Source organism: Centropristis striata, chromosome 13 (genome assembly GCF_030273125.1).
Source record: "Centropristis striata isolate RG_2023a ecotype Rhode Island chromosome 13, C.striata_1.0, whole genome shotgun sequence".
NCBI lineage: Eukaryota > Metazoa > Chordata > Actinopteri > Perciformes > Serranidae > Centropristis > Centropristis striata.
The window spans coordinates 36,320,977-36,334,669 of NC_081529.1; the positions used below are offsets into that span (position 1 = coordinate 36,320,977).

The 13,693-nt window shown below is 37.6% G+C and overlaps 1 protein-coding gene across 1 annotated transcript in view; it reads left to right on the plus strand.

Annotated features, from left to right (window-relative positions):
* The window catches only part of LOC131983860 (transportin-2-like), a 31,985-nt gene that overhangs the window by 7,295 nt on the left and 10,997 nt on the right, over positions 1 to 13,693 (plus strand). Inside the window, exons 6-17 of the mRNA XM_059348684.1 lie at positions 326 to 459; positions 1,774 to 1,855; positions 2,503 to 2,625; positions 3,483 to 3,601; positions 4,337 to 4,397; positions 6,177 to 6,348; positions 6,754 to 6,906; positions 7,795 to 8,020; positions 9,073 to 9,244; positions 10,572 to 10,658; positions 11,587 to 11,694; positions 12,965 to 13,123. Coding sequence (XP_059204667.1) covers positions 326 to 459; positions 1,774 to 1,855; positions 2,503 to 2,625; positions 3,483 to 3,601; positions 4,337 to 4,397; positions 6,177 to 6,348; positions 6,754 to 6,906; positions 7,795 to 8,020; positions 9,073 to 9,244; positions 10,572 to 10,658; positions 11,587 to 11,694; positions 12,965 to 13,123 — 1,596 coding nt within the window. The remainder of the gene's footprint in view (positions 1 to 325; positions 460 to 1,773; positions 1,856 to 2,502; positions 2,626 to 3,482; positions 3,602 to 4,336; positions 4,398 to 6,176; positions 6,349 to 6,753; positions 6,907 to 7,794; positions 8,021 to 9,072; positions 9,245 to 10,571; positions 10,659 to 11,586; positions 11,695 to 12,964; positions 13,124 to 13,693) is intronic.

The following is a 13,693-nucleotide window of genomic DNA, read 5'->3' on the forward strand; positions in this document are numbered from 1 at the left end:
TTTTGGTCATTTTGTGTCTTTTTTGGTAATTTGTTTACTCTTTTTGCTCATTTTGTGTCTGTTTGCTCATTTTGTGTCTTTTTTTTGCTCATTTTCTTTCCTTTTTGGTCATTTTGTCTTTTTTGTGTCATTTTGTGTCTTTTTTTGGTAATTTGTTTACTCTTTTTGGTCATTTTGTGTCTTTTTTGTATGATCTGAACTGTGTGTGTGAGATTGTGTTCAGTGAGTGGGGCTCGTGGACAACATGCATGTTAAATTGGGGGTCGCGACTCAAAAAGGTTGAACTCCTGCTGTATGTGACTGACGTCCTCTCTGTGTGTCTCAGGGCTCGTTCGGAGCGCTGCAGAAGATCTGCGAGGACTCGTCGGAGCTGCTGGACAGCGACGCTCTGAACAGACCGCTCAACATCATGATCCCCAAGTTCCTCCAGTTCTTCAAGCACTGCAGCCCCAAAATAAGGTACGAGAAGAAGGAAAGATGGTGGTTCTGATAGTTTATTCTGTCATTATCATCTGGGCGTGATGCATGATCATACCTGACTCTCCATGAAGGTGTCTGTATTCATCTGATCCAGATCTTCTCACCTTTACTCTCTGTCCCTCATACTCTAATACAGCTCAAGACTTACATTATTAAATAATAATAGGACTCTATTAGAAATCTTCTTCCCACTGCAGTAAGTTAGAATGCAATAGATCATAGTAAAGCGGGTGCATATATGGATAAAAAAAACATCTAACCCTAAAAACATTCTCCCAAAAGGTTCCTCAGCTGTTTCTTGTAGTATCAGATGTCCTTAATAACAGACTAAAAGTCAATCTGACACTAGAAATGAGTCATTTTAAAGCCTCCAACACTAGACACATGAGGAAGGAGAAATAATAATAATAATAATAATAATAATATTAATAATAGCCTCCAACACTAGACACATGAGGAAGGAGAAATAATAATAATAATAATAATAATAGCCTCCAACACTAGACACATGAGGAAGGAGAAATAATAATAATAATAATAATAATAATAATAATAGCCTCCAACACTAGACACATGAGGAAGGAGAAATAATAATAATAATATTAATAATAGCCTCCAACACTAGACAAAGACATATGAGGAAGGAGAAATAATAATAATAATAATAATAGCCTCCAACACTAGACAAAGACATATGAGGAAGGAGAAATAATAATAATAATAATAATTATAATTATAGCCTCCAACACTAGACACATGAGGAAGGAGAAATAATAATAATAATAATAATAATAATAGCCTCCAACACTAGACACATGAGGAAGGAGAAATAATAATAATAATAATATTAATAATAGCCTCCAACACTAGACAAAGACATGAGGAAGGAGAAATAATAATAATAATAATAATAATTATAATTATAGCCTCCAACACTAGACAAAGACATATGAGGAAGGAGAAATAATAATAACAATAATTATAGCCTCCAACACTAGACAAATCCATAGCAGCTCAAAACTGTAATACTCACTACATTTCATAAAGCGATACAATTAATATCGAGAAGAATTTAGTTCAGAGTTTTGGCCTTTACAGTATCTCATGTGGCCCTTTGGGGAAATTAATTGCTCTAAATAGTTTCTTTTATAAATGTTTTGTCATAATAAAGTGGGACTGAGCTAAATGTTGCTGTAGGTTGTCATTTCCACTCTTTCATCACTGATCCACTTCTTCTGTTTCCCTCGACTGTTGTGTTCACTGTCTTCATCAGTGTGTGTGTGTTCTCTGCAGGTCTCACGCCATCGCCTGCGTCAACCAGTTCATCATCGGGAGAGCCCAGGCCCTGATGGACCACATCGACACCTTCATAGAGGTCAGAGCTACTTCTACACTCAACAAATGTCTTTTCATTGGTCCCAGCTCCTTTTTTTCTTTTATTTTGAAACATATGTTTATTGCATATTTTGCTAATTTACAAACGGTGAACAACATAGAACAAGATGGCACATACAAAAAAATGATGATGAAAATAAAATGAATAAATAAATAAACTGGAAGGAAGAGAAAAAAAGGTGGACATTTACAACCACAAAAAAAGAAATCATGGTGGTAGAAATATAAATAAATAAAAAATAAGTAAATAAATAAATAAATGCCTACATCTATATGTTTACACACACACACACACAGACAGAGCTACATATACATGTCTGTAAAGCTCTAAATGTGTATACTAAATCAAGATAAATAAATCTTCAGCTCATCATTCCAACCATCTACTTCAATATCATTTTTCTCGAGGAAATTACAGAAAACCTTCCAGATTTTCCAAAACTTGTCAAGCTTGTTTTTCGTGGTGTAGGTGATCTTTTCTAACACCAAGTAGAAAAACTTCCCTGTTAACCATTGTGAAGTAGTACAAAGTTTATTATCCCTTTCCCATGAGCAGGCGATACATCTTTTAGCTTCCAGAAAAAGTATTTAAAATCATTTCTCTCTTCTCCTCCTCTCTCCTACTAGAGCCTGTTTGCGCTGGCAGCAGACGAGGACTCTGAAGTGAGGAAGAACGTGTGTCGAGCTCTGGTGATGCTGCTGGAGGTCCGCATAGACCGCCTCATCCCCCACATGCACAGCATCATCCAGGTGAGACATGGACACCAGCTCAATACGCTGTGGAACCTGTTATATATCATTAGATGTGGATATTTACACTAGAGGCCAAAAGTTATGAAGCAACTTAAATGTTGTGTTCTCATGTCTTCTTATAAAACCAGTGTGTATTGTGTGTATTTCTGGATGTGTTTACTACATGATCAGACTTTACCTTTATTGAATTGAACCATTTTCCTCCATTGACCTTTAGGTAAACATTGATGTTATCAGACCATTGGTGAATAAATGTTACCAAAAGAAAAGAAGGGCTTAGTTTTAGGGTGGAGGAGATTAGGAAGAGTCACAACTTCAGTTCAACAGGAAGGAGAGGAGACAAGGAGACAGGAGAGGAGACGAGGAGACAGGAGAGGAACATTATTCTCTTTATCTCTTTGTCTTTTGAGAGTTTGGAGACAAAAATGCCAATAAATCTCAACTGTGTTCATATCTCTGACAAAAGAAACAAGAGTTCAGATTTATACATTAAGGAAAGAAGGAAACACAAAGTCTAAGCAATAAAAACCCAAAGAGCTGATAATTAGAGTCAACATGTGTTCTAATAAGAGACTCTTTATACAATAATCAGGTTTATTTTGTTGCAAAGTGTACCAATGATGATTAGATCTTGCTTCCTAACTTTTGGCCTGTTAGTGTCGACCACAATCATTTTCTCTCCACTGAGAACTCCGTCTTGTATCTGGACATGATGAAAACCCCAGCTCATTGATTCACAATGATACCTATTAGTTCCTATATGTTCTGATCCAGACTTCTTAATTCCAGTTAATCATTTTATGTGTGTGTGTCGGTTCACTCGTCTCAGTCAGACATGTTCTCCTGTGTTTCAGTACATGCTGCAGAGAACCCAGGACCCTGATGAGAACGTGGCTCTGGAGGCCTGTGAGTTCTGGCTGACTCTAGCAGAGCAGCCCATCTGTAAGGAGATGCTGTCAGGACACCTGGTGCAGTGAGTCACATGCTTCATTTATCCTTTATTTAATTCTCCAGGATAGAGAAAACACATGAAAAACCTTAAAAACAGCTGCAGTGAAAGGCAGAGTTATCTGTAATCATAGTTTAGTTATTGTTTATTATAGTTTAGTAGTTGTTTATTATAGTTTAGTTATTGTTTATTATAGTTTAGTTATTGTTATCATAGTTTAGTTATTGTTTATTATAGTTTAGTAGTTGTTTATTATAGTTTAGTTATTGTTTATTATAGTTTATTTATTGGTTAGCATAGTTTATTTATTGGCTAGCATAGTTTAGGTATTGTTAGCATAGTTTAGGTATTGGTTAGCATAGTTTAGGTATTGTTAGCATAGTTTAGTTCTTGGTTAGCATAGTTTATTTATTGGTTAGCATAGTTTATTTATTGGCTAGCATAGTTTAGTTCTTGGTTAGCATAGTTTAGGTATTGTTAGCATAGTTTAGGTATTGGTTATTATAGTTTAATAAAGTGCTGATAAACTATAACTACTATTGATGTGTGTTGATAATGCCAGACTAATTATCTAAATATAATTATGTGTTTTTATATTGTTAAACTTTTGGTTGTCACAAACCTCTTTTACACCTTTTCTGTCTCACTAAACACTTTTTTCTTTTATAATTTAAAACAGAATTAACCACTGCTTTACTCCTTACACAACAAGATTTGTTGTTGTTATTTTTAAACTGATTGTCTCTTTTCTTGATCCAGACTGACACCGATCTTAGTAAACGGGATGAAGTATTCAGAGATCGACATCATACTATTAAAGGTGAGCTCTCACTTTGTTCTCATAGCGCTTCATGCTAAATATGTCTTCATATTGTGAGTTGTTTGTTTGGGCAGTTTTACAGTAAACATGTTCATTTAGAGATTATGACAGTGATTTTCAATTTCATCAAATTACTAATTTTAACACTGTCAAATACTGACCCTGCTGTTTCTATTAACCCTCTGGGCTCTGAGACTATTTTGGCCGTTTTTAAATACTTTTGATTTTTCCCTTCATGTCCCACATGAAAAATGTTTCCTATGCCCATATTTGGTATCCCTTTTTTCTTCACCTGCATGATCTGACAGTTATTTTCTCACTTTAACCTACTTGATCAACACATTGAGCCCAAAAAATAATAAAATAATTAAAATAATTAAATAATTAAATAATAAAATAAATAATAATAATAATAATAATAATAAAATAATAAAATAATAAAAATAAAGTAATTTCCCAGCTTGGGATAAATAAAGTATATCTATCTATCTATCTATCTATCTATCTATCTATCTATGTATATGAAATCCGAGTTGAAAAATGATACTATTTACTACAATAAAAAACATCAAATATGCTCAATGAACTGTTTTGGAACTTGAAAATGTAAACACAGGAAACAAAATATGAGCATATAAAAAGTTATTTTTTTCCTTTTTAGCTGCAACTCTTCAAAACAAACTGCTCCACCAACGCTCAAATATTTCTCTTCTATCAAATTAAAACTATCATATCTTTGGTTTTTCATGAGCTAGGAATGTCAAACAAAAACTGGGAGAAAGTTTCAGATCTGAACTTTGGAGTGAAGTTGACAGCAGCGCTCCACGTGACCTCGTTTTTTTGTTAAATGTCACCTGATCTGATGAGGACGCCACCATCACAGACCCCAGAGGATTAATCTGATGGGAGTTGTTGTATTGTAATACACAGTTTGTACCACTAGAGGTCAGTCTCTACTGGAGGCCATGTTGGTGTGTCGGGGTTACACACAAATAAAAATATGAAACAGGGAATGTGATTATTTTAAAGCAGAAGTGCTCTAGAAGCTGATTATCTAACAGGGAGTTGGACTGACAACCCTTCTGCCTCACTAGAGACATTTTGGGGATTTCAAATTTTTCCGTCATTTTAGCAGTGTTTATGCATATGGCATACATGTTTCCTAATTTTTGGAAGTTTAACCACGACTCGTATAATAAGTTTGTCTTATCTTGAGTGGGGACATTTTTGTCTTTAGGGGTATTTAGCTACAAACAGTTTTTGATCCCGCTGCTGTTACATTTAGTCATTCAGCAGACGCTTTTATCCAAAGTGACTTACAGGAAGAATAAAAGCAAACAATCAGGGTATAGTGCAAAAAGAGCTATTAGTGCATCAATAAGTGCAAGTGATGATTGTTTGAGGAGTAGAATTATGGTGTGGTGCTAGGAAATAAGATGCTCTCTGAAGAGCTGAAGGTCTCCAGGAGTTTTTTAAAGGAGGGAAAAAAATAAAAGATACAACCTATTACAGCGTAAAGTCCTGCATTTTATTATATCAGGCTTTTATTCTAGAGCCCGGCCTTCAAAATTGTATTTTTTACTGTTTTACTCCAGATTGTGCCATTTGTCTTTTGTTTGCAGAAAAGTTTTGGATTTGTGACTAAAATAAATGTAAAATAACCTGACTAAAAATGGAAAAACCTGATGACACAAGGTGCATTCAAAGTTTGGGGCAAATCTTGCAGGAGGAAGATTTTTTTTTAAGGATTGGTTGTGAAAGTGTTGACTGTGTGTCCAGGGCGACGTGGAGGAGGACGAGGCGGTGCCGGACAGCGATCAGGACATCAAACCTCGTTTCCACAAGTCACGAACAGTCACGCTGCAGCACGAAGGAGGAGAGGACGAGGAGGGGGAGGACATCGAAGAAGACGATGATGATGATGACGACACGCTGTCAGACTGGAACCTGAGTAAGTGATCAGGCCTTTCTGCTGATAGTTCAATCAAAACTTTATGACAGAGACAAAAAGGAAAAGACATTAAGTAGAATAAATAAAAATAAAAATCTGTAATGCTCTAATAAAATGTTTTAGACGTTTGTCCATTGGTTCTACAGATCATGACGACTATTACTAAGATAGTATTTGATATCTTATCTACACCAAACATCAGCGGTCTCAAACTCAATTTACCTGGAGGCCGCTGGAGGCAGAATCAAAATGACAGAAAAATGACAGAAAAAAACCCAAATTACTTAAAAAAAAGACAAAAAATTACCCCAAAAAAAAGACACAAACTGTCAGAATACATGTTGTATAGATTTTCCAGTATTTTGTAATGTGATTGAACTCTGAATATCCTCTTTTTTGCTGCAGGAAAGTGTTCTGCTGCAGCGCTGGACGTTCTTGCCAACGTGTTCCGTGACGATCTGCTGCCTCACCTCCTGCCGCTCCTCAAAGGCCTCCTCTTCCACCCCGACTGGGTCATCAAGGAGTCTGGCATCCTGGTGCTGGGGGCCATCGCCGAGGGTAACAAGACCATTACAGAAAGATTTATAGATACAACCAGTCGGCTGCAGCTCATCTAATCTAGTCAGTATTAGACTGCACATAAAAGCCGAATAAGATATGCCTGATAATGGACAAAAAACATCCAAAAAACAATGTTTTTAAACATCTAAGTGACACTTTGACAATCATTGTCTAATTATTCAAACATTATTTGACAGGCTGAGTATCTTTAACATGGAGTTTTGCATCTGGACATGATGAAACACCCAGCTCATTGATTCACAATGATACCTAATGTTCCTATATCTTCTGATCCAGATCTGCATCCTCCTAGTTTAGTAATTGCTTCCACACAGCCTGCTAACCTTAACTCCACCTGTCTGCTTGCATATATATATATATATATATATATATATATATATATATATATATATATATATATATATATATATATATATATATATATATATATATATATATATATATATATATATATTTTACGTAATCTTGAGTCTAACTGTTCCTTTGGCCTGAACCGTGTGTTGATTCTATTAGACATTTTGTAAAATCTTAAGAAGATTCCTACTAACACCAATTTAACAATAAGTTAATTGAAAAGCTGTTTTTCTACAGCAGGATGTAGTTTTCTTAATGAATTGACAGATAAGCAGTAGTATTGATCTTCACACTGAAGGCTGAGGCGGTTACGCTTGTTTCAATGCAACTTTTGTGATCAGATCCACCAGGCTGTGTTCACCTTTGACCCTTCAGTGCTGCCTGTCTGATAGTGATCAGATAATTCTCTCAATAGGTGCATCCAAAAAAGCTAAATACTTGGTCCATAAAGGAGCTACAGAGCGAGGGAAAGCCTCATGGTATTGATTGTATCTTGTCTCTGTGCCCCAGGCTGCATGCAGGGCATGGTGCCGTACCTGCCGGAGCTGATCCCTCACCTCATCCAGTGTCTGTGTGATAAGAAAGCTCTGGTCCGCTCCATCGCCTGCTGGACTCTCAGCCGCTATGCACACTGGGTGGTCTCCCAGCCCCCCGACTCCTACCTCAAGCCCCTCATGACAGAGCTCCTCAAACGCATCCTGGACGGCAACAAGAGGGTTCAGGAGGCCGCCTGCAGGTCAGATCCTCCCTCTGCTGCTCTCATGGTGCTCAGTTATCAAACCAGCGGAGAAATGAGCGTATATTTGGTGAAGGTGTGATTTATCTAACGATCGTATCTCTCCAATCACAGCGTGAGAATGATCAGCTGTTGTGGCAGCTGGAGACAAGCCTCATTTAAATACCACGCATATATATATATATATATATATATATATATATATATATATATATATATATATATATATATATATATATATATATATATATATATATATATCCGATTCAAAAGGCTCACCTCGAGAGTTTAAGACACCGAAGGACGCAATACAGCCAAAATGGGGATTTTTACCCCCTAAAGTCGCTTTATTAGCAAAGTGCACCGTTACAGATAACAGGAGGAATTAGACATATAACAGAAGTATCCAACGACAGAGGTTTATGAAATAAAAGTACTTATTAGGGTTGTCACTATACTAAAATGTTCAGCTCGATACCGATACTCAGGAAAATATTCGATATTCGATGCCATTTTCGATACCACCAGGATAAAAACAAAGACCCCAAAATTTAACAAATCTTTTTATTAACAAGAAAAATGCAACATGTAAAAATGAACACAACCACAGGTTAAATATTTATAATAAAAAACAGTTGTGCTAAAAGAAACTGCAACTATGATAACAAGCTTCAGGTCTGAGGGAGTGCAAAAAATAAATAAATACAATAAACAATAACAATTAGAACAATATTTTGTAGGCTGTGCACAATATTAGGCAAGATTGATAAGTCGATACTTTTTTGAGTATCGATACTTTTGACGACCCTAGTCCAGACTGATAAATGTCGAGCCTTGTAGAAATGATCGTACGCCCACTTTACGCTCACTTTGTCGTACGCTGGTTTGATAAATGAGGATCATTATGTGGACATGATGAAACACCCAGCTCATTGATTTACAATGATACACGTTGTTCCCATACTGTTGTCTGATCCACGTCCTGCCTGCATCTATAACTAAAACCATCTATAGAGTAAATGTTCACCTGTCCTCCATCTTGGTTCCCTCAGTGCGTTCGCCACCCTGGAGGAGGAGGCGTGCACGGAGCTGGTTCCCTACCTGAGCTTCATCCTGGACACGCTGGTGTTCGCCTTCGGGAAGTACCAGCACAAGAACCTGCTCATCCTCTACGACGCCATAGGAACCCTGGCCGACTCCGTGGGGCACCACCTCAACCAGCCGGTGAGGGAAATTAGATTTAATTAACATGATTTCACCATAGGAGTATAAATTAACACTAGATCGCTCACGCACGCTGTCAGCCAATGGAGACAGAAGACCTCACATGGCGGCCATCTTGCCACAGGCAGCTTACCTAGTCGTAACATCAGTCTAAGGTGCATGTAGCATTTATTTATTTAGGAATAATTTTAATAAATATGTACATAAATTATTCTTCAGTATGCAGGAACATAACTCTGAGGTTCATAACAAACCAAACGTTTGAGACTGGTTTAACCCTGTGGAGTCGAAAAGCTCCAAATAATCCAGACTTGTTGCCTCCATCAGACTAGAAAACAAAGCAGCGTGGAGCCCTACTGTACATTTACCTCTAAAGTTCTGGATGTAAACTCCATGAGGCCAGTTTCAGTTTGATGATGATATACCAAGTAAAACTGGAGACAAGCTCAAATAGATTTAGTATCAAATGATAGAACTGGATGGAACCCTCTTATATGGTAGATTTAAAATTCTTTATTGAGCATGATAGTGTTTTAAAAGTTAAAAAAAAGATTCAAAATCACATTTTACGTTGGACTAAAGGAGTAAAAAAGACACAAAATGACTAAAAAAAAGACACAAAATGACTAAAAAAAGACACAAAATGACAAAAAGACACAAAATGACAAAAAAAAGACACAAAATGACAAAAAAAGACACAAAATGACAAAAAAAAAGACACAAAATGACAAAAAAAAAAGACACAAAATGACAAAAAAAATACACAAAATGACAAAAAAAGACACAAAATGACTTGCAAAGACGAAAAGACATGAAAAGGATTCAAAAATGGACAAAATAGCCCTATAAGACTCCATAAAGTTAAAATGAATCAATCTCTGGTTATTTAAATGCTACATGCACCTTTAGACTGAAGTTATGAGTGGGTGAGTTGCCTGTGGCAAGATGGTGACTCCGCCTCGAGACATCTAGCCTTTCTCATAGATATCTATGGTTTTCACTACATGCGAGGTCACATGTTGTCAGAGACGTTGATCTAATTTACTGGCCGTAGGTTAGATGACTGTTAAAGTTTTTCCTCCTCACGTGACTCGGTCGCTGACCTCACTCTGTGATGATTTCTCATCAGACATTCGAAATCTGATTTCATGGTGCGGATCACTCTATTGAATCTGAGAAGTGTGTGTCAAGCTTCCTGTCTGAGGAGGAAGAGCTGCTGTTTGTTTACTCATAACTAGGACATGTTCAGGACAGCATTCGTGATAATTCACCGTCTCCTTTAAGTTGAGCCAAACGCTCATCGTGTTGATTTGATCTTGTTTCTCAGGAGTACATCCAGAAGTTGATGCCTCCTCTTATCGCCAAGTGGAACGAGCTGAAAGACGAAGACAAGGATCTCTTTCCACTGCTAGAGGTGAGAACTGGACTTATTTTTTTTCTGTAAAGCAAGACACGATACTCTTTATTCACTCAGGCACGTTTTCCTGAGGCACTGTTATTAGATCAAGCTTGAGCTTTTTATTTATTAGTTCTTTCTGTTGAAACTAATCAATGCTGTAAATCAGGGGTCTCAAACTCAAATTACCGGGGGCCGCTGGAGGCAGTATCAAAATGACAAAAAAGACACAAAATGACAAGACACATAATTAATAAAAAAGACAAAATGACTGAAAAACGCAAATTACTTAAAGACACAAAATTACAAAAAAAATCACAGAATTACCAAAAAAGACACAAAATGAATACAAAAGACACATAATTAATTAAAAAAAAGACACATAATTAATAAAAAAGACACAAAATGACCAAAAAAGACACAAAATTATTAAAGACACAAAATTACAAAAAAAGAGACAAAATTATTAAAAAAAATCACAGAATTACCAAAAAAGACACAAAATTAATACAAAAGACACACAATTAATAAAAAAAAGACACATTAATAAAAAAGACACAAAATTAATACAAAAGACACATAATTAATAAAAAAAAGACACATTAATAAAAGAAGACACAAAATGACCCAAAAGACACAAAATTACTGAAAACGCCACATTATTAGAAAACACAATTATTAAAAAAAGACACAAAATTACCAAAACAAGATGCAAAATTCCCCCCAAAACAGTAATTAAAGGGACCTTCCACACACAACACGGTAAAGTGCCATTCATATAAAACTCATATTAAACTTTCATATCAAGGTGGGGGCCACAAAATATCATCACGAGGGCCACAATTGGCCCGCGGCCCGCCAGTTTGAGACCCCTGCTCTAAAGCGTCTCGCCATAAATCTGATGAAGTGTTTGACTGCTCTTGTGTTTTCTGTTTTCTGTCTTCAGTGTCTGTCCTCGGTAGCCACGGCCCTGCAGAGCGGCTTCCTGCCTTACTGTGAGCCCGTCTACCAGCGCTGTGTGACCCTGGTCCAGAAGACGCTAGCTCAGGCTATGGTGAGACCGCACACACACTGATTCATGTAGATGGAGTCATGTGTTCACCTCAGTTCAACACTTTGTGCTGTCGCTACTGACCGGCTAATGCGACCAAATGGTGGATTAGGAACCCCTCTATATATTTATAGAGGGTTTTTTTTCTTTACTTTTCTCTACAAATGTTTGTGTTCACTGAAAAAGAACAGGTGCCCCGTCTCTGGATATGATGAAACACCCAGCTCATTGACACAGAATGATACATTTTGTTCCTATATTTTCTGATCCAGATGATGGGGCAGCTCCTGCTGCTCTAGGTGGCGCTCTAGAGTTTGAATTTGCATGTTGACATGTTTAGATGCTCATGTAGGGCAAATAGGAAGAGCTTCGTCTATACCTCTGGAATTCATTGTTGTTTGAAAACAGTTTCTACGGTTGAGAACGGGAAGAACAATTATACATGGTCCTGGGACATTATTTCAAGTGTATTTATAATATTTATTAGGGCTGTCACCATTGAATTCTAAATCGATCGAGATGAGATTCAGATTTCAACTGTAGAAATTAAAAGCATGATGGAACATTTGACCATATGGCCTTAGCGTGCTACATTCTACATTAATATGATGGTCAGTCACACTTTAAAAATGACAATAAAACAATTTAAAATGTTAATGACTTTTTAGGGGGTAAAACCAATGATTATTGTTATTTTATCCGGCTAATGCGACTGGCTGATGCGACCGGCTTATGCGCAACCTGCTAATGCGACTGGTAAATTTTACCGGCTAATGTGCGACCTGCTAATGTGACCGGCTAATGCTCAACCTGCTAATGCGACTGGTTAATTTTACCGGCTAATGTGCAACCTGCTAATGTGACTGGCTAATGTGCGACCTGCTAATGTGACCGGCTAATGTGCGACCTGCTAATGTGACCGGCTAATGTGCGACCTGCTAATGTGACCGGCTAGTGTGCGACCTGCTAATGTGACCGGCTAGTGTGCGACCTGCTAATGTGACCGGCTTTCCTGATTTTTTTTTTCCGGGGGTCATACACCAGCGTGGGGGGCGGAGCATGCGTTGTCTTGTCATACATGCCAGTGATGAATCGTATTCCAGTCGCATTATCTTGGCGTCCTAATCAGAGTTGGAGAACTCCAACATCAGTCGGACTAACACGTTTACATGCTCTTCAGTTGTCCAGTTATAGTCAGATTAAGGCAGTAATTCATTTTTTCCAAGCTTCATGTAAACGTACTAAATGACACGTGTCTGTCCTGTGTGTTCAGATGTACAACCAGCATCCAGACCAGTACGAGGCTCCTGACAAGGACTTTATGATCGTGGCGTTGGATCTGCTGAGCGGCCTGGCCGAGGGTCTGGGGGGTCACGTGGAGCAGCTGGTGGCCCGCTCCAACATCATGACCCTGCTCTTCCAGTGCATGCAGGTAAGGCTGAGCCGTATCCTATCGTTCACCAGTATACAGGTATATATTTTTATGGTTTAAAAAAAAGCATATGATATTGGCAACATTCCAGTGTCCATTGAAAATAACCCATGTGCCCCGTCTCTGGATATGATGAAACACCCAGCTCATTGACACAGAATGATACATTTTGTTCCTATATTTTCTGATCCAGATGATGGGGCAGCTCCTGCAGCTCTAGGTGGCGCTGTAGAGTTTGAATGTTGACATGTTTAGATGCTCATGTGTGGCAAATAGGAACAGCTACATCTATACCTCTGGAATTCATGAACGGGCAGAACAAGTTTCTATATATACAAACCACCTTCAGGACTAATTGTATCCTTACCTGATGAGAACTTGTGCCTGTCAAGCCTTTTGTGTAAGCTCCTTGTTGCCGTAGTGACTAAGGGTTTCCATTAATGACCTAGACTGTGGAGCTCCAGAGTCTCATGTGCTGCACTAACGTCACATTTCAACCTACTGAAAGTTTATCTACACTATTCATCATCTAAAGCTATTTAGTGTTGAGTCTCTGCTCAGCAGAGTGTC